The sequence below is a fragment of the Nomascus leucogenys genome, chromosome 12 (assembly GCF_006542625.1).
Source record: "Nomascus leucogenys isolate Asia chromosome 12, Asia_NLE_v1, whole genome shotgun sequence".
In the NCBI taxonomy this organism is placed as follows: Eukaryota; Metazoa; Chordata; class Mammalia; order Primates; family Hylobatidae; genus Nomascus; species Nomascus leucogenys.
Window position 1 is genome coordinate 99,809,700 of NC_044392.1, and position 21,600 is coordinate 99,831,299.

Below are 21,600 nucleotides of genomic sequence, written 5' to 3' on the forward strand. Positions count from 1 at the left end.
GGAGGGATGGGTCAGGGTCAGGCCTGAAGAGGCATTCTGGCTGCAGTCTGCCACAGCTGGTGTGTTGGGCTGTTAGGGATACCTCTTGGGACCAAGCCATACAGCCTCCCTGGCTCCATCAGGGGAAAAGCATATCCTGGAGCTATAGAGATGGCTGCTGCCCTATACCCGGCCTGGGAGCTTAATGTGTTAGGCAGCTATCAGTCCCAGTGTTGGCTAGTGCCCCTCCCCTAAGGACCTCAGGCAGCTTAGACAGTAGGCAGCAGCAGCTGTGGTGCTGGTTGCCCCTCCCCTGGGAGGCTTAAGCGGATTCTAGTTGAGTGGCTGTTGAGAATCTGCACGGCTTCCTGGTGGCATGGGTTCATGAGTGGGATCCTCCAATCTTTGGGTTGCACAGTTCCATGGAGAAAGCATGGTTTCCTAGGCTGGGTAGCACACTCACCACCTCCCTTGACTGGGGTGTGGGGGCTCCCCTGCCCCGTGTGGCTCTTAGGTGGGCCACCACAGCACACCGCTCTTCCTTCCTCTCCATGGGTCACACCAGCTACCTAGTCAGTTCTTGTTTTTTGTTGTTGTTGTTTGTTTGTTTTTGTTTTGTTTTGTTTTGTTTTTGAGACATAGTTTCACTCTTGTTGCCCAAGCTGGAGTGCAACAGTGTGATCTTGGCTCACTGCACCCTCCACCTCCCAAATGATTCTCCTGCCTCAGCCTCCTGAGTAGCTGGGATTACAGGCATCCGCCACCACACTCAGCGATTTTTTGTATTTTTAGTAGAGACAGGGTTTCACCATGTTGGCCAGGCTGGTGTCCAACTCCTGACCTCAGGTGATCCGCCCCCCTCAGCCTCCCAAATTGCTGGGATTACAGGTGTGAGCCACCTCACCTGGCCCTAGTCAGTTTTGATGAAGACCCTGCATACCTCAGTTGCCAGTGCAGGATTCCCAGGCGGTTGTTCTTTTTGATGACAGCCTCCAATCACCGCTGCTTCTAGTCAGACATTTTGGCCCCACCCCCTCAAGAAAATAATCAAGTCTTTGTATGATTTGCTCCATCTTTCTATTTCAATGCCCAGTATAGTACCTAGTTAACAAATTTATTCAACACATATTTCTTGAGGAAAATAGGTGAGAACCCCAATTAGTAAAGGTTGTATATAAACTCATTTAAGTCATATAACAACCACTGAGAAGATAGTGCTTTTTACGTATTTGTACTTAATACTTAAGTCATTTAGAATAAGAAGCAATGTATGTTTTTTCTAAATGCTTTTACAATGAAGATAAATAATCAGAATAATATTAAACATAGAGTAAAAATGTAATTAACCAAGTTACGAAAGTAGCTTCACTAATCATTAGACTAAGTAAACTTCTTAGTACAAGTGCTTAATTCATGGCAGTAAATTTGTCCTGCACATTTTTTTTCTGTCCCTCTGTGATCATTGGTGCTTCTACTAAGTAGTACCTACCTTCAATTCAAATAATTCAAGTAGTAATTCATTTCTAGCTCTTGAAGAGTTATCTTACAGGTGATGTAGGCACATAAAGATCATTTGGCCCAAGAAACTGAAAATTGAGGTGGGAAATAATGGCAAAAAGCAATGAGATTAGCAGAGTTATGTAATAATACCAGCAATAACACAAACACTACGAATAGACAATTAAAATTTCAGTTACATTAATAGGTTTATGGCTGACACTTCTATAACAAAGACAGATTAGCAAGTAAAAGGCATAACAAATTTATTTCATCAAAATGCTATGTGACCTAGAAGCTTTCTAAAATGAAGACTCAGGGACAACTATTTTTATGCTTAGATTTGAAGAAGAATAGACAATTTTGTAGAAGTGTGATTGGAACAAAAAGAAAAGGGTATGACCTAATGGTAATGAACTGGGGATGAGGGGTACCAAGCAAGGCCTGTTTGCTCAGATTCTTCTTGGCCTTTCTATGTAATATTCCTTCCCTCCTGGTTTAAAGCATGACACTTGTCACAGTGTTTAAAAGAGAGGAGGCAGAAGTTCAGAGCAATCTTTCTGCTTCTGCAAGTTTCTCAGTTTCCTTCGGCTTAAAATACATAGTGTGCCAATGTGCCATATTTGGGGGCAGCATTTTTTGCTACTCCAAAATCAAAACTTTCAAAGAGAAGGCTTAACTAAACCGGAGTGTTACTTCACTTAAATTCTCCCTTGCCCGGCCATACAAAGATGAATAAGATATTCTTGATCCTCTAAGAACTCACAGTCCAGTGGCAAACATAAGCATACATTTCAATTGTTACAAAAATAGAAGTAGGAGAAGTACAATTGTTGATTCACATTGGAAAAGCACAGAGGTGAGGGGAGACCATTATAGTAGAGAGGTGAGGCAAGGAGAAGAGGATAAGCAAAATTGGAAAGTTCAAAATAGGAAAAGCTAGGGGAGATCAAGGAGATTGTGAATATTCCTGTACCTATATAGCAGAAGGTTTATGAAGAGTACTTGAAGGTGCGATTGCTTGAGAAACATCAACTTGATTAAAAAGAGCCCCTAAGTCTCAGTAGACAGTTGTGAAGTAAAGACCATTAGGATTCCTACCAGAAAGATATATTGCATTTTACACATGTATTTTATCATAAAACTTTCCTTTCAAGAAATATCTCAGAAAATAATTCTTAGGACACACTTTGGACAAAGTTTTCTGAAACAGTTGCAAAAAATAGAAATTGTTTTATGGTGAAGATTTTAAAATTTTAAACCAAATTTGGTAAAGTAGGAGTTTTGATGACTGAAAATATTTTAACTTAACAGTTAGTAAATTTAAATTTTATTAATTACCAAGGAACATTTTTAAGAACATATAACCATGACCCATATAAATATAAAATGAGCACATGCCAAAGATATCATTTAACTCATTAAAGAATAAATCAGTTATGAGAATTCAAAGAGCATCTATCTATCTATCTCTCTATCTATCTATCTGTCTGTCTGTCTATCTATCTATCTATCTATCTATCTATCTATCTATCTATCTGTCTATCTCTCTGTCTATCTATCTATCTATCTATCTATCTATCTATCTATCTATCTCTCTATCTATCATCTATCTATCTATCTCTATGTCTATGTCTACTCCTATGTCTATATCGATATTGGCAATCAAAAATGCTAAACTAAATTCACAGATAGGTGCAAGACTAGTCAATATTCACGCAATAATCAGACATAGCTTAGCTGAATGCAATTATTCATATCTCTATAAACAAGAATCATTTGGATTGCTCATAGTTTTTCTTAATTTAGAGTTGTTAAATTGTTCAAGGAGATTGAAAGACACAGACAATTCTGAAGGGTGTAATAGCCAGGACTCCTAGTAATTTTATTTTATCCTTTCAAAGTCTTTCACACATTTTTTTCTGATATTAGATTGAAGCTGATCAGCCATAGTTTTATCCTAGTGGTATTTCAAATAGCCAAATTATGTATATACGTATTTAAGGCTTGTATAGAAACACTTAGAGATCTTCAGAACTGCTTATTTTATTTAAATTTTTAAATAGCATCATTTTTAAAAGCCTGTGCTAGAAAAGAGTTTTAAATAAGAAAAATGATTTGCCTTTTCCTACTTATAAGCAATTTAAGCTATTTACTGATGTGTTTTATGTAATACTTTATTACATATGAAAAATATTATATATTTCCCCCTCCAAATTTAAAATCATTTTCTTTAGTGTATACTTTGTGGTGTGTGTGTGTGTGTGTGTGTCTGTGTGTGCTTTGGAAATATTTTCTATAACTTATTTTAATTAAAAAAAGTATTTTGGAAAAGAAAATGCAAGCTAGTATGATGTATTGAAATACAAATCTAGTGCAAATCAATCTAATTTAATCAGCTTAGTTTTTTCACAGTAAATTGAATGTCTGGCCCTAATTAATGTTTAAAGAATACAGACTCAAACAAGCATCCTAATGTGTGTTAACTGAATTATCTTCTCTCATAAGCTACTGCAAAAGTATTAACCTGTAGAGCACATAAGAATAGGGCAATGTTTTGGTTATGTGAGTAGTATGTCCCAACAGGCATCTTTGAGTTTTACTCTAAATATTTTCAAATAAAGATGAGGAATCAATATACAGAAAGAATCTGTGATCAAAAAGTGAAATCTAACTGGAGACTTCTGAAATTTTTCAATTCTGATACTTTTTCTGCTGATGATTCTTTATTCTCTTGACCTAAAAGCATTCTGATTAATTTCAATAACTAGTGAAGTCATTATTGAGAATGTAGCTCCCTAATCCTGCTATGTGGAATGAGAAAGAGTAAAAGAAAAAAGGGGAACCATAAAGCTCTAATTTAGAAAGTTAATAAAATACCCACAGGAGTATTTAAGCATTAATTAAAGATAGACTCTGAAAAGAAAGAATCTATGTATCAGATAAAAGCTAGTCATGGATTTTTCTAAGATATTCATGTCTGTACTGTGAGAAAGTGATGATACTGATCAAGCCACGGCAGCACGGTGTCCATTTTGAAGTAGGGTATCACTTAGCATGGAACAGCTAGAAAATAAAGTGGTTATTCAATTGCATCATCTTCAACTTGTCCTTATTTGGTCATCAATTGACCTCCCATACTACCGTCTTAATTTACTGTGGCCTTTACATCATTTTGATTTATGAAGCTTTCTCTCTCCATCCAATTTCTGCCATAATCATTGTTAACTTCCAAATTCATAAGAACAACACTCCCAACTACCTAATATCGACGTTTTTGGACACCAACAATCTTTATCCTACTTGACGTTAATAAACTGATTTCCATAGACACATATAAAGACCCTCTTATCACTTGGAACTGCCCCACCTCTTAAATCTTCAACTCCTATATATTTATTTATAACTAAAATCTATCTTTTCAACTCCTTTCTTCCTCAACTCCTTTCTTCCTTTACTTCCACCACACATATCCTCCAAATAATATGGTGACACCCGTCCTTCAAATAACCTCTTTTATACACTTTTATTTTCATTTCTAGTATAGGCTCCAGGGTTCTTTAATTCAATTATTATTTTGTCCATTCTCTCCAGTGTCTCTAAAGTTCTTTCATTTCATTGCCTTGATTATGCTAAAATGTTCCTTACAACCCTTATCTTGCAACAATTCAACTATCTATCTTCATTTCCTGTATTCAGATAAAAATGTCTAGAAGAAATCAATGCCCCATAGATTTATGCCAATATTAATTTTGTTGTCTCCAACTTGAGCTGCTCCCACAGTTGCTTGCTTTTTCTCCTGCTACCTACAAGAGCCATTGAAAATCTTCAACAGTACAGCTTTCTATTCAAACACCACTTATGGCCTCTCCTTCTCAACAAGATACTTTATCTATTTCCCAAAGAAATTTTAGGACTTTAAGCTTTAATTCATTCAACTTCCTATATCCATATTTATAAAATTCTATATATTTTATATTTACCACAGTTTCCTTTTCTGCTGTCTCATGATTAGGTTTCCATTTTCCTGTTAAAAGCTAATAATCTCTCCTCTTATAATTCTTATAATCTTTAAAATCAAGTAATGTAAGGCTGCTGTGTTAGAATTATGGCTACCAAGAAGATAGATACCATGCCCTCCTTGATTCCCAGGACTATGAATATGATGAGATAGCACACCTGTGAATGTGCTGGTAAAGGGACTTTAAGTATGTAATTAAGGATATTGCTTAATTAACCTTAACATAAGGAAATTATTCTGGATTATCCAGATGGGCCCAATGTATCACATGAGCCTTTCAAATACAGAGACAAGAGAGAACATCAGATTCAAAGTATGAGAAGGCTTTTACATGATATTCCTGACTTAAAAATAGAGGGAAGCACAGGGAAAGAGTGATGATAAAATGAATTCTGACAACAACCACTGATCCTGGATGAGGACCCAAGACCTAAATGAGAACCACTGCTCTGGCTGACACCTTGATTTCAGCCTTGTGAGACCTAAGCAGAAAACCCAACTAGCCACAGTGTGCCTGGACTTCTGACCCAACGAAACTATGAGCTATTATAAGGTGGTTGTTGTAAGCCAATACATTTATGGGTAAATTGTTATGTGGGATGAAAAATAGAGATTCCAACTTTGTTCTGTTCTCCCAAGATTATATTGGTTGTTCTAGGACCTTTGCATTTTCATATAAATTTAAATTTTAATAAATTCAAAACATTTAAATTTAACACATTTAAAATAAATCTGAATTAAATTAATATATATTTAAAACAAATGTAAATGTTAATTTCTAATTTCTATCATAGAGGATCTTGGCATATTAATTGTAATTTTATTAATCCATAGATCTATTTGGGAAAAATTGACATCATAATAATATTATCTTATAATCTTTGAGATGATATAACTACCCATTAATTTAGATCTTTTTAAATTTCTTTTAGCAATATTTTATCATTTTTAGGTATAGACCTTGCCTATCTTTTATTACATTTATGTCTAAATATTTTATGCTTTTCTGGTCGCAATGTAAGTGGAATCACTTTCTTGATTTTATTTTCCAGTTGTTTGACACTGGTATACATGGATATAATAATATAATTGATTATTTCATATTTCTCATTCTCTAAGACTTTTTTATATACATATATTTTTTATTATACTTTAAGTTCTAGGGTACATGTGCACAACGTGCAGGTATGTTACATATGTATACATGTGCCTTGTTGGTGTGCAGCACCCATTAACTCCTCATTTACATTAGGTATATCTCCTAATGCTATCCTTCCCCCCTCCCCTCACCCCACAACAGGCCCAGGTGTGTGATGTTCCCCTTCCTGTGTCCAAGTGTTCTCATTGTTCAATTCCCACCTATGAGTGAGAACATGCGGTGTTTGGTTTTTTGGCCTTGCAATAGTTTGCTGAGAATGATGGTTTCCAGCTTCATCCATGTCCCTACAAAGGACATGAACTCATCATTTTTTATGGCTGCATTGTATTCCATGGTGTATATGTGCCACATTTTCTTAATCCAGTCTATCAGTGTTGGATATTTGGGTCGGTTCCAAGTCTTTGCTATTGTGAATAGTGCCGCAATAAACATACATGTGCATGTGTCTTTATAGCAGCATGATTTATAATCCTTTGGGTATATACCCAGTAATGGGATAGCTGGGTCAAATGGTATTTCTAGTTCTAGATCCCTGAGGAATTGCCACACTGTCTTCCACAATGGTTGAACTAGTCTACAGTCCCACCAACAGTGTAAAAGTGTTCCTATTTCTCCACTTCCTCTCCAGCACCTGTTGTTTCCTGACTTTTTAATGATCACCATTCTAACTGGTGTGAGATGATATCTCATTGTGGTTTTGATTTGCATTTCTCTGATGGCCAGTGATGATGAGCATTATTTCATGTGTCTGTTGGCTGCATAAATGTCTTCTTTTGAGGAGTGTCTGTTCATATCCTTCGCCCACTTTTTGATGGGGTTGTTTTTTTCTTGTAATTTTGTTTGAGTTCTTTGTAGATTCTGGATATTAGCCCTTTGTCAGATGAGTAGATTGCAAAAATTTTCTCCCATTCTGTAGGTTGCCTGTTCATTCTCATGGTAGTTTCTTTTGCTGTGCAGAAGCTCTTTAGTTTAATTAGATCCCGTTTGTCAATTTTGGCTTTTGTTGCCATTGCTTTTGGTGTTTTAGACATGAAGTCCTTGCCCATGCCTATGTCCTGAATGATATTGCCTAGGTTTTCTTCTAGGGTTTTTATGGTTTTAGGTCTAACATTTAAGTCTTTAATCCATCTTGAATTAATTTTTGTATAAGGTGTAAGGAAGGGATCCAGTTTCAGCTTTCTACACATGGCTAACCAGTTTTCCCAGCACCATTTGTTAAATAGGGAATCCTTTCCCCATTTCTTGTTTTTGTCAGGTTTGTCAAAGATCAGATAGTTGTAGATGTGTGGTATTACTTCTGAGGGCTCTGTTCTATTCCATTGGTCTATATCTCTGTTTTGGTACCAGTACCATGCTGTTTTGGTTACTGTAGCCTTGTAGTATAGTTTGAAGTCAGGTAGCATGATGCCTCCAGGTTTGTTCTTTTGGCTTAGGATTGACTTGGCAATGCGGGCTATTTTTTGGTTCCATATGAACTTTAAAATAGTTTTTTCCAATTCTGTGAAGAAAGTCATTGGTAGCTTGACGTGGATGGCACTGAATCTATAAATTACCTTGGGCAGTATGGCCATTTTCATGATATTGATTCTTCCTATCCATGAGCATGGAATGTTCTACCATTGGTTTGTGTCCTCTTTTATTTCGTTGAGCAGTGGTTTGTAGTTCTTCTTGAAGAGGTCCTTCACATACCTTGTAAGTTGGATTCCTAAGTATTTTATTCTCTTTGAAACAATTGCAAATGGGAGTTCACTCATGATTTGGCTCTCTGTGCAAATAAACTAGAAAATCTAGAAGTGGATAAATTCCTTGACACATACACCCTCTCAAGACTAAACTAGGAGGAAGTTGAATCTCTTAATAGACCATTAACAGGCTCTGAAATTGAGGCAATAATTTATAGCTTACCAACCAAAAAATTTCCAGGACCAGATGGATTCACAGCCGAATTCTACCAGAAGTATAAGGAGGAGCTGGTACCATTCCTTCTGAAACTATTCCAATCAATAGAAAAAGAAGGAATCCTCCCTAACTCATTTTATGAGACCAGCATCATCCTGATACCAAAGCCTGGCAGAGACACAACAAAAAAAGAAAATTTTAGACCAATATCCCTGATGAACATCAATGCAAAAATCCTCAATAAAATACTGGCAAACCAAGTCCAGCAGCACATCGAAAAGCTTATCCACCATGATCAAGTGGGCTTCATCCCTGGGATGCAAGGCTGGTTCAACATACTCAAATCAATAAACGTAATCCAGCATATAAACAGAACCAAAGACAAAAACCACCTGATTATCTCAGTACATGCAGAAAAGGCCTTTGACAAAATTCAAGAGCCGTTCATGCTAAAAACTCTCAATAAATTACCTCAAAATAATAAGAGCTATTCATGACAAACCCACAGCCAATATCATACTGAATGGGCAAAAACTGGAAGCATTCCCTTTGAAAACTGGCACAAGACAGGGATGCCCTTTCTCACCACTCCTATTCAACATAGTGTTGGAAGTTCTGGCCAGGGCAATCAGGCAGGAGAAAGAAATAAAGGGTGTTCAATTAGGAAAAGAGGAAGTCAAATTGTCCCTGTTTGCACATGACATGATTGTATATCTAAAAAACTCTGTCTCAGCCCAAAATCTCCTTAAGCTGATAGGCAACTTCAGCAAAGTCTCAGGATACAAAATCAATGTGCAAAAATATTTAAGACTTTTAAATAGTTATCTTACTTACATTTTCTTCACAGCTTATAATGTTTATCTGTAGGAGGGCTATTTTAGTACATTTATTGACTTAATTAGTATGCTTAATTACATGTGCAAGATTCCTTTGCTATGACTTCTACTCTGCTACATGTCCAGACCTGACTACTCTCCTGATTTCTAGGCTTATAGTACTAGTAGCTAACTTTTAGCTACTACGAAAATGATTATTAAATGCCAGGCACTCCTTTAAGGATTTTAAATGTGTTAGTTTATTTACTTCCTACTAAACCCTGTGAGTTGAAATGTCCTCTTTATAAAGATGAAGAAAAATGATACAGAGAGAACTTAAATAACCTATCTAAAATCACAGCAACAATACATTTCAGAGCCAAGCAGAATGGCTTGACTACCTGTACTCTTAACTCTAAGCCTTCGCTTCTCTATATACAACACCCTGGCCATCACCACATGAATAAGTAGGCTCTTAACACTAAGCATTTCCAGTCAGAACTCTAATCTTTCTTCCCATCTTGTTGCTCTACCTACATTTCTTTCTGTTGAACGCCACTATTATCCATCCAGTAAAATGAATTATTTAATGTTAGGCATTCACCTAAGAATTTTTAATGTATCAACCCACTTAGTCCTTTACTAACCCTATGAGTTAGATTATCTCCTTAACAATGAAGAAAATGAGACAGAAAGAACATGAATATCTTGTCTAAAGTCACACCATCAATAACCTGCAGGCTTTTTAGACTTAACCCTCTCTTTCTCTCCTCAAATTCAGATTTCTGAGTATACCTACACATAAATAAATTATTGTATGATCTGGCCTAAATTTGTTTCTCCAGCCTTGCCTGCTCCCTTGTTCTCCTTCCCAGACTGTAAGACCCAGACAATTAGATTGATGTCAGTTCTTGGAGCATTCCAAGCTGTGCTACCCTCTCTACCTTTGTTTTGACTGTGTTCATGCTATAAAAATAGTTTGAACAAGATTCTCTTTCACTTTCTGACTGGAAAATACACGTCTTTCAAGATTCAGTTCAAAGGTTATTTTAACTCTAAACTTTTTCTGTCTTCCCCTCCTTGCTCTTTAGTTTATATTTACCAAGTTTTTACTCAAGGTTTTCCACACTCTGACTTGTTACATAATGTTTTCACGATGAACCATAATATCTCATTTGTATATTTATATACATTTATTTCTCTTAATTTTTGATAAGCTTCACGTAGTTACATCATGTCATATTTATGTCTCCAGCATCTAAGCTTAGTGCCATGCATCACAATACATAATTGTTGAATAAATAAGGATGAATGAATGAAATCTCCCAAGACCTGTGACATTTCCCCAGTTTGGCAGAGTATTAGTCTACCAGGACTCCCATAACAAAATATCACAGGCTGGGTGGCTTAAACAGTAATTTATTTTCTCCCTGTTCTGGAGGCTGGAAGTCCAAGAACAAAGTGTCAGCAGGTGTGGTTTCTGTTGGGCCCTCTCTCCTTGGCTTGCAGATGGCCACCTTTGCCTTGTGTTCTCCCATGGCCTTTCTTCTGTACACTCACATCTCTGCTGTTGCTTCCTCTTCTTGTAAGTACACAAATTATATTGGATTAGGACCTACCCATATAATGTCATTTAGCCTTAACTACTTCTTAAAGGCCTTATCTCCAAATAGTCACATTCAAAGACACTGGGAGTTAGGACTTTGACGTATGAATATGGTGGAATGCATTCAGTCCATAACAGAGTCGAAGAAGTAGCTTGGGTTTAGTGAGGCTTAAGTAGATGTATTTTAAGTGATGACATAGGGTAGTTTAGATGCCTCTTTGGAAATCTAAGCCATAGTTTGTGAGAATTTTTAATTATAGCTTATAGATATCTCATAAATACTTGTCTAATATGAATATTGTTTAATGATATAACCAAGTTATATAAATGGAATTCTGTCTTTCTCACTTGTATATGCCTATTTCGAAGGCATATACATATACAATTCTGTCTTTCTCACTTGTATATGCCTAATGTCATCATTAACAGTCTAATAGATTGCCATGGTTTCAGTATTTAAAATTATCTCATTCTATTACCTTTCTTTCTCCTCTTAGTTCTCAAGAAATATATAAAAGACATTGTGAAGAAAAATTTGTTATGGATATGATTGCCTTTGAAAAAGCCTGTGAAAGACTTCAAGATGCTAAAACAAAAGTGGCAATTGTGAGAACAAATTTAGACTTTAAAGTTCCCAATGGACTGATAAAATAAATCAATGCCAGATCACATCCTATAATCATCTTAAATTATGGTCATTATTTTTAGTTGAAGGAATTTGAAATAATACTCTAAAGCAAGAAATACTCTACATCACAAGATGGATTTATATATAAATCTTCTAAAAAATATAAAGAATAGTTAAAATGTTTCTCTTATTGGTCATAATTTAACTTAAAGATGACTTAGCACCTCTGAAAAGTTTCTTAGATCAGATGCCCAAGGAACAATTAAACTGATTTTATTTATTGCAGACAATGTTGTAATGACATTGCTGATATTCTGTTTCATATTCTTTCTAAATATAGCAATTCATAGGCTAATTTAGGTTTCTCTGGAAACCTTAGAATAGTAATTTCTACTCCAACTGCTGACTTTTATTAAGACACTGTATACATTAATGACTTTTATTACCTGCTTTTATATATTTAATTATATTTCCTGCTTATTTTGTTAAAACAATTTCTGAATTTCTTTTTTAAAATACGGTTTCACTATTTTGTCAGTGATTTATGCTGTTATAAAAATTCAGAAAATATGAACTATGAAAAGTAAATTAAACATTCTTATCACCTTCCTTGAAGACTGTAAGATTTTTGTATATTTACTTTTGATGGGTTTGCCCTATTTGGTATATATATGAAGACAGGGAAAAGACAGAGGAGGGAAGCAAGAGAGAACCCACGTAATTATATATTGGAATCATAAAATATACAGAAATGGTATATATTAACCATAAATCATTTAATACATACCAATGGTAGAAAATTTGAAAAATAAACTGTTAAAAAAGACACAAAAATCCTTTGTAAAATTTGCATCCATTTTCAATAGTGATTTCATATATCTAGAAAGATGGTTGTCTCACTATAATTACGACATTGTTCACTAAATATGATGTAGCTAACGCTATTCAAAATTTCTCTTTAATACTCATTGATTATATGTGTAAGCTTTTAAAACGTTGCTTAAAAAATTCCCTAGATAGAAAGAACCTGGCCTCCTAAATCCCTGTTTGGAGTATGACAGAGAACACCTGTTTTGTGCTTTACATCATCCAAAAGAAAATTCAGTTATATTAAGGGCTTTGCAACCACATCAATTACATTAGGCCAGCATCTATAAGTGATTTAATCAGTAGAGAACTTGTTACCAAAATAAGAGTGCTACTATCACAAAAATCCAACATATGTGGTATTGGCTTTGTGGGGTAGTAAGAAAACCAATACTGAAGACAGAAATATGGAGACCCAGGTCTACTGATACTATAGCCCACGTAAAGTTTTAAATGTTATGGGTTCTGGGTGTTAGTCTCCTATACTGCCTTTAACTTCATTATTCAGATCACTTACGTCTAAAAAAATTTTTTTAGTTAAATCTAGAAAGCAATATGTATATTGTTGGTTAATTTGTTTTCCTACTCCTACCCTTTCAGCCAGCAGTTTTTTAAAGATTTCTTAGAATTCTGTTGCACTCTTTCATAGAGTAACTCTTGCCTTCAGTGCAAATTATAGACTTAAGCAGAATGATTTTTTTTAATTTCACACACCCACACAGACACAGATCACACATATGTACAGACACATACATAATAAAAGAAAGTCTAAAGAACAATATATTATTTCTACCTCAAATACTCTCTTTAGAAGCGCTACCATATTTCTTGATTTGTTTCTGGTATTTATCTTCTACAGATTGAGCATCCCTTATCCAAATTGCTTGGGACCAGAATTGTTTCAGATTTCAGACTTTTTTTTTAAATTTTGGAATATTTGCATATACATAATGAGGTATGTTATGGATAGGACCAAAATTTAAACACGAAATTCGTTTATGTCTTATATACATTTGTACACATAGCTTGAATATAATTTTATAAAACATTTTCAATAATTTGGTGCATGAAACAAAGTTTTGACCACATTTTTACTGTGACCCATCACATGAGGTCAGGTGTGGAATTTCCCACTTGTGTCATGTCAGGTATCAAAAAGTTTTGGACTTCAGAACTTTTTGATTTCAGATTTTCAGATCAGGGATGCTTGACCTATAATAGCACGTCCCATCCCATTCAAATTAGAACATTAATGGTTCTTGAAAACCATGATTATATGCCTTCTTCCTTTACTCAAGTTATTTTTCACTCCTGGCCAATATGCTCCATATCACAAATGTCACCTGCATTATTTTTAACGAAATCTAATACCCCAACACTGTGATCCATAGAAATTTGGCTAATCCTTCCAATTAGATGTATTCTACACTTTCTTCTGAGTCGCTATAACAATTTAAAATATTGTATTTCAATTATAATAGCAGCATTATTTTTGAAAAGTAGAAAATGTGTTTAAATTATAAAATGAAAGTAATAGCCTATGACCCACAGATAACCACTGTTAATATTTTGGGTTCTTTTTCTAGGTTTAGGGGTATATGTATGTATGTGTGTTGTTCTGTTTACTGATCTCTTTTTCTTGCTTCTCACCCAACTCCTCCACCCTACCCTGTCACTTTCTGGGTCACTGACACTTAAACAATTGTTGGCTGAGCTCTTCCTGTCTTTGTCTTCATCCATAATCCTATGGTAACTCTCACACTTAAAACAAATGAGACATATGAGCACCACCCTATACATTCAGACGTATACACTTTCTGACCAACTGTTTTATTGTAATGAATATATCATAATGGATGAGTCTATACAGAGTGATTCAGCAGACTTCTATCTAGCATAAGTGGCAGCAAACACATTCATACTGGGGAAGAGATCCCGTTTTTATACTGGTACAGATACAGGGTTTGAACTAGGATGCAGTAGTGGAAAGGGAGTAACCTATCTCCCTACCTTATTTTAGGCAAGTGAGGCTTCTCGGTTTTATGAGGCAAAGTATTAGTAGGCTTTGTGGGTTTTTAAGGAAGAAACTTGCTTGTCATTCACAATGGGGGCTGAAGGTATCAGACATTCCCGGACATTCCCTCCCCCTACACTCGGCTACAGTGAGGGCACCTGATTGATTATTTATTCTTGCCCATGATTCTGGATCTTGAAGTATTGCGAAGACAGAGGTAATTTATAAATTATTCACTCTCATTGCAGCTCAACATTCCAGGAGAAGCAGCTACTAGTTTCCTATGGCAGTGGTACCAGAAGTTCTTCCAGATTCTTTCTGTATTCTAACATCACTTTGTTTTATGCCACTGGATTTGCTAAGTTCCTGCCCGTACTTTAACCAGGGAATTTCTAGGCTTACTTTTCCCAGTAAGTGTCTGATTATCAATGGGAAACAGAGAGTTTACACACAATAAAACTATGAAGGAGTACAGATAGAGCTCCAGCCATCCCTTGGAACATCTCCATATACTTCCATGTCTAGGGCTAAAGTAATGGAAGGCTGCCTCAACACTTTACAAGCAAGGGCTTATATTTCTCAGGAAAGAGTATTTGGGTAAGCCTACCAGGTAAAGCCTGTTACAGTGAATTGTTGGCTGAAGGCAAAAGGTACCTTGAAGAGATGGTGGAGGTGGAAAGTAATACATTTTAACTATGGCTTCATAAATATATACAGAAATAAAGATCACAACCTCTACTCATATTGCCTTCATGTTTTATCACGAATGCATTTGTATACTTTATATTTTTTCTTTCTCTCCATTTCCTCTATTCCATGTAATATTAATGTTGTATCATAATAGAACTGGAGCATAACAGACATTGCACAGTGATCCTGGGCTCCAAGGTGAATGTAGTAACTAATGAGACTTTGAGTTATTTTCCTTAGGGAAGTGGATGTATGCTTTTTTGGTTGTATAAAGAATACTTATATTAGGATTGAGCCACCTTATGGGAGTAGTGAGAGGTGTTAGTATCATAAGAAAAATGGAGGTGTACATTTGTCAGATTCTTTTGTTTATTTTTGTCTATAAATCATCTAAATGTTCCTTTTCTGGGGAAAAACCCTTTGGCCTGTTTTGAGTTATTAACCATGTCTTAACACAAATTTAGAGGGATCAAAAAGTTTTCACTTCAACTCCTGGGATACAGAGCCAGTCGTTTAATGCTCATGCTAGCACTTCTAAAGTGATACCAGGACGAAAGACAGGAAGTCATTCCCAGTGGTGTTGAGTCCAAGAGTGGCAGCAGAAAATTTCCAGTGATAGCAATGTCAAAGATGGCCATATATGTGGCATTGTCTACTGAGTTCTGCTACCTAGCCTGCTTTGATATCTACCCATTTTCTGAGCTTGGTCCCAGATTTCTTCATTTAGATTAATGAGTTACCAACAATCCTTCCAGTGAGTATCTTTGTTGCTCTATCAATGGTCTCAGTCGTACACCAGAATAAGAAGAATTCCAATACATTTATTTTGTCTCAGTAAATCTCACTTTACAAATGTAAGAGTCTCACACTGTTACCCAGGCTGGAGTGCAATGGTACAGTCTTGGTTCACTGCAACCTCCAACTTCTGCCTCCCGGATTCAAGCTATTTCCCGTCAGCATCCCGAGTAGCTGGGACTACAGGCACACACCACTACGCCCAGCTAATTTCTGGCATTTTTAGTAGAGACAGGTTTTCACTATATTGGCCAGGCTGGTCTCAAACTCCTGACCTCGTGATCCACCCACATTGGCCTCCCAAAGTGCTGGGATTACAGGCATGCGCCACCACGCCTGGCTGTAAGAGATCTTTTTAAAGCTCAAAAAGTAGGCTTTTTGTCTTAATCATCTGTCAAATGGATATAATATTTATCTATCATGAAAGTTTTAAACATAAGTGAATGTGATATACCCAGAACAGTGCCTGGGCCATAGTAAGTGTTAGATAAGTGTTTGTTGTTATTATTCATTATTTTCATGCTGGGAATTTTCCGCTTTGGGGAAAACTGGAAGGGAATGCTTCAGAGGCTGCTAATCAGAAGGCACAATAAATTGAAGTTCAGGCGTGATACTTTGCCTGTACAGCCCTATGGCACTCATCTTACCCTATCTTTTGTTTTGGTCATTTGCCTATTTGTTTAATTGCCTCACTTAGGTTATAAAGTCTTTACAGTCAGAAAATGCATGTTACCATCTTTCTATTGACAGCCTTCTCTAGCAGTGTCTTACACATCGCAGTGGTCCTTAATAATAATTCACAGATATCTTCCTTGGCTATGATTTAGTGTGTAACAAAGTTGGAAGATATTTTAGAGCCTGCATTCAAAAAGAACAAAGAATCTCTTTATATATATTTTTACTTTTATTAAAAATATGTATATCGAAATGATTAAACAACTATTTGCTCTTTTCTGTAGTTTCCTATCTGCCCCATTTGTCACCTTTATTGATTCCTTCTCTGCTAAATATACACTTTCTCAGGCCATTTAAATTTTACCTAAATACATAAACATCCTGTCTTGTGTTTTACCTATCAATTCTATAAAATCAGATTTCCATTTCATCTTATGACCTGTAATGGAAACACCAACAAAATCACTAATAACCTCCTTCTTGCTAAGTCAAATCAATATATTTTAGCCTGTATTTTGCTAGAATTTTCAGAAGCATTCACTACTATTAATTTTGCCCTCTTTGACACATCTTTTTCCATCTCAATTTCCATGACACCACATGCTGCTCTTTATATCCTTTCTTACCCTTCTGACTTTTTTTCCTCCTGTTATTTTTTCCTTAAATGTTGGTGCTATCACATTTGTAAACTGAATGTTTGTGTCTCCCTAAAAGTTACGTGTTGAAACCTAATCCCTCAAGTGATCATATTTAAAGGTGGGGCCTTTATGAGATGATTAGGTCATAAGGGCAGAGCCCTAATGAATGGGATTAATGCTCATAAAAGAGGCCCCAGAGAGTTCCCTCACTGCTTCTGCCATGTGAAGACACAGCAAGAAGACAGCCATCTATGAACCAGGAAGCAGGTCCTCACAGACAGTGAATCTGCCAGTTTCTTAATATTGGACTCCCAAGCCTCTAGGGATATGAGAAGTAAATTTCTGTTACTCATATGCCACCAAGTCTATGGTATTTATAGCATCCTGAACAGACTACTGCATCATTCTCCCATATATAGCTTTCTTCTCAATTTGTATGTTTCCTGGTTCACAGCATGTAAGGCCATGTTTTTTGACATTGCCCATAATCGCATTGCCTGTGTTCTAACAGGTCCTAACAGCATCTCTGCTGAGTTCCAGACATATTTCTAATCATCCGCTGAACATGTTCACTTGGATGACCCACATGGCACTCAAACCCAACATGCTACAGACTAAAATCATAGATCTTCCCTTTCAGAACCTATCCTGCAGGTCATCCTTAACATAATTCTCCACCGTATGTCTTATATAACCAAATCTTTTGCATCCTCTTATCTCATTGCTCTTAAAACTCTCCTCTGAATCTCCAATGACAATGTTTAGTTCTTGCTATTTCTTTCTTCAAATCTATTCTGCATATCCTGAAATGGAAATCAACTCTTTGGTCATGTCCCCACTGCAATAGGATAAAGTTAAAAAACAAAACAAAAAAAAACCCTTTCCAAGTAGCAGGAAAGAAAGAAAATCTTAACGGCCTTGACAGTTCCTACCTTTCCAGATCATCCTGCCATCAGAAGTCTCAAGCCCCCTGTTCCAACTATCAGATTATTCAGTTCTCTAGTTCCTCTACCTCAAGGGCCCTTATGCTTTTGTCAATCAGTAGAGAACTTCTGATTGATCTTCTAGAGTCAAGGGGCATGATCTGAAAGTCTTTTATCCAGTGCTTCTGTGCATGCCTTTATTATATTATTGTATTATTCATATTACTTATTACATGGCAGTACAACAAATTGATTATAGGCTGTTCCACACATTTGACTGTGGATTCCCTGTATCTTAATTTGTTTATCCCCAGTGCTTAATAAAACAAGAAAGAGGGATATCTTTTAATTTCCTGTGTGTACTATTTAGCCCTTGGAATGACATCAAGAACAAATAATGCCCTTTAAATATTTTAATTGTTTTTACTAAAATTTTCTGTCCTATGTAGAGGTCAAAGATTGATAAATATATTATATAGACTGACAAAATTGAGATACGAGCATTCAGTGCCACTAATATTTCAAGAAAAAAAAATCTAATCTGCTTCATTATTTGCGTTAACTATCTAAACTATTCTGCTGAGGAATCAACTTTTAGGTTAAAAGCCCTATTTATAGTAATTTCAAAAACCTCCTATTTTCCCTTCTTTCCTACATTTAGAGAAAAAAAAATAAAGTTGAAAGCTGACTTTTTTTAGAATTTTACTTCTAAAAATGTGGTTCTTCAGATAAAGAAGAAGAGTGATTATGAGAGTTAAATAAGGAATGGAGTACTTTATCATCGCTTTAGAAAGAGAGTTTCTAATGTGCTACCTGCATGTGTAATTGTTAACCACACTTTTCCTGGCCACCCCTTTTGCCTCTTCTGTCATCTTTCTAGCCAGAATGGATCCATATAAAAATGTCAGCCACTCTCATGATTTACACAATAAAGTACTTTTGAGAAGAAGAAAGTCACCTAGTAATCATACAGATGTTTTTTCATTTTTGTTTTTGTTTGTTCATTTGATAGGCCAGCTCCAAAAACTCATCAGCATAGGTTAATATGGTTTAACTAATTTGCCTAAGAGTACACTATGTGGCCTCTGAGATGAGCAGACCTTGTGAAAATGACTGACCTGTGCAGTGGAAATCTTTAGACAGTGGCCTCGTTCACCCGATATTGATATGTGGTAAAGGTCTCTATTACAAGGTGATCTTATTATATGAAATAAACACATCATAAAATGTATTTTCCGTGTGTGTTCATAAGTCTGTGGGTGTGTATATGTGTTTCCATGTATATGTGAATATATAGGTGCCAGTCTCCATATGCAAATGAGAGCTATTGAAGATAACTGAAGCTCACAACATCAGTGGCTTAAACACCCAGGCAAAGGAAACGTCTTTTGGGCCCAGTAACCTAAAGAGGGAAACATGCATGGTCATTGCCCAGGCCACAAGGGGAGAAGGTTTTTTTTATTGTTTACTTCTGGAGAACTAGATAAATAACTGGTAAAACACAAAAATAAAGCCGAGTGCCAGGTAAATGTAGTAATGTAAAAGATCAGTTAGAGCTAGATCTAGGTTTCTATGGGGCCTGAAGCTTATTCAACTTGAGAGGATTCTCTTTTGGGAAAATAATACGAAATTATCAAGTTAAGTATAGGGCCTTGGAAGGGGACCGTAATATGAGGGGTACTGAAGGTTAAGCCTCATTATCTTCACTATAAATCTGCCTGTATAGTCTGAGAATCTAAAAGTCTCTTCAAGATGAAGGAAATAATTCATGAGAAAGTGGATTGTCAGAGGTGTAGAACCTTCTTTTATCTTCTCATGAATAGAGGTCATTACCAACCAGGCAAAAACTAAATGGTTATATTTGTAGAATATGCAATACTTTTAAATTGATACAGTTCCTTCCTAGAAGTCAAGAAATTTATGATTTTATATAATCCCTACTCTTCATATCAACACTTCCTCTATCATTTCAGGATAATTCCATCATGTTTAACTGCCTGACACTGTCAGACTAGGGTAACAGACCCTCTACTCTCAGTGACTTAGCCCAGTTTAGTTCATTTCTCACTGATACTCCATGTCCAGTGTGACTAAGGAAGACATCACTGTTTAATAGTGTCAGTGTCTTACAGATGGCCTATGATGCTGCTATGGCAAAGAAAGAACATGGTAGAAAGGAGGGAGCCCAACAGCCCTTAAATGGTTTGGCTCCAAAATGACATGTCAAGTCTGCTCAGAGTCCTTGGCCAGAACTGTTCACATGGCTTCACCTAAGACAAGAGCTTTTGGAAATGCTGGGGAGCAGATAAATGTTTCAGGGAGCAAGGACAGCCAAGTTCATCTCTAATACAGAGAATATTTATGGGGGCATTATCTTTGACCAGCCATCCCAAGGGAACTTCATTTCAAATGCACACACACACACACACACACACACACACACACACACACACACACAGAACAGGTCCTCAAATAATATTGCTTCATTCAACAGAATTTCCTTATAAAATTGATGAGAAAAAAAATTGATTCCCAGCTGGGGCCACTGTCTGTGGGGGGTTTGCATGTTCTGCCCATGTATTTGTGGATTTTCTCCATTTTGGTGTCCTCTTACATCCCAAAGCTGTGCACATTAGGTGAATTGCCTGTCTTTATGGTCTCAGTTTGAGTGAGTGTGGATGTGCGTGTGCGTGCCCTTTGATGGGATAGCAGCTTGTCCAGGGTGGGTTCCCAGGATAGGCTCCAGCTACCCACTAGAATAAATGGGTTGGATAATGACTGAATGAATACAAATGATTGTCAAATAAAAATTTGTAAAGTGTACAATAATCATACAAATGTATAACAATAAATGATGCTGTACAAAAGCACTCAGTGAACTTGCCATATTTGTCATTGTTTTTGAACCGTGTGGTGATAGGAAGTTTTTAAAGTTTTAAAGTTTTCTTTAAAGTTTTCACTTTGCAAACATCTTGATTTAACCCACCACCACGATGACCACTGTCATTCATTTATTCACCAAAATTGAGTAAAAAATGATCTTACTTGTTTTAGTTAGTCTTTCTTATATGAATGTATAACTCACTGTTATTTCAATATTTAATATTAGAAGGCTTTTGTCTTTATTTAGAAGTTTGGTGATGCTTTTGTGACCAGAAATATGCCATAAGAACTTAACTGTTTTTAAAAATATATATTATTTATTATTTATTTATTTATTTTTGAGATGGAGTTTCACTCTGTTGCCCAGGCTGGAGTGCAGTGGCTTTAACTATTATTGTGTGGGAGTCTAAGTCTCTTTGTAGGTCTCTGAGAACTTGCTTTATGAATCTGGGTGCTTCTGTATTGGGTCCATTTATATTTAGGATAGTTAGCTCTTCTTGTTGCATTGATT

General features: G+C 36.0%; 1 protein-coding gene across 2 annotated transcripts in view; it reads left to right on the forward strand.

Annotated features, from left to right (window-relative positions):
• The window catches only part of LRRIQ3 (leucine rich repeats and IQ motif containing 3), a 172,442-nt gene extending 160,010 nt beyond the window's left edge, over positions 1–12,432 (forward strand). The window contains exon 8 of one of the 2 annotated variants that reach the window (XM_030825186.1): positions 11,474–12,432. In XM_030825186.1, coding sequence (XP_030681046.1) covers positions 11,474–11,526 — 53 coding nt within the window. In that variant the 3' untranslated portion in view covers positions 11,527–12,432. The remainder of the gene's footprint in view (positions 1–11,473) is intronic. The other variant, XM_003260200.2, reaches the window with a different exon arrangement.
• Positions 12,433–21,600: the final 9,168 nt, after the last annotated feature.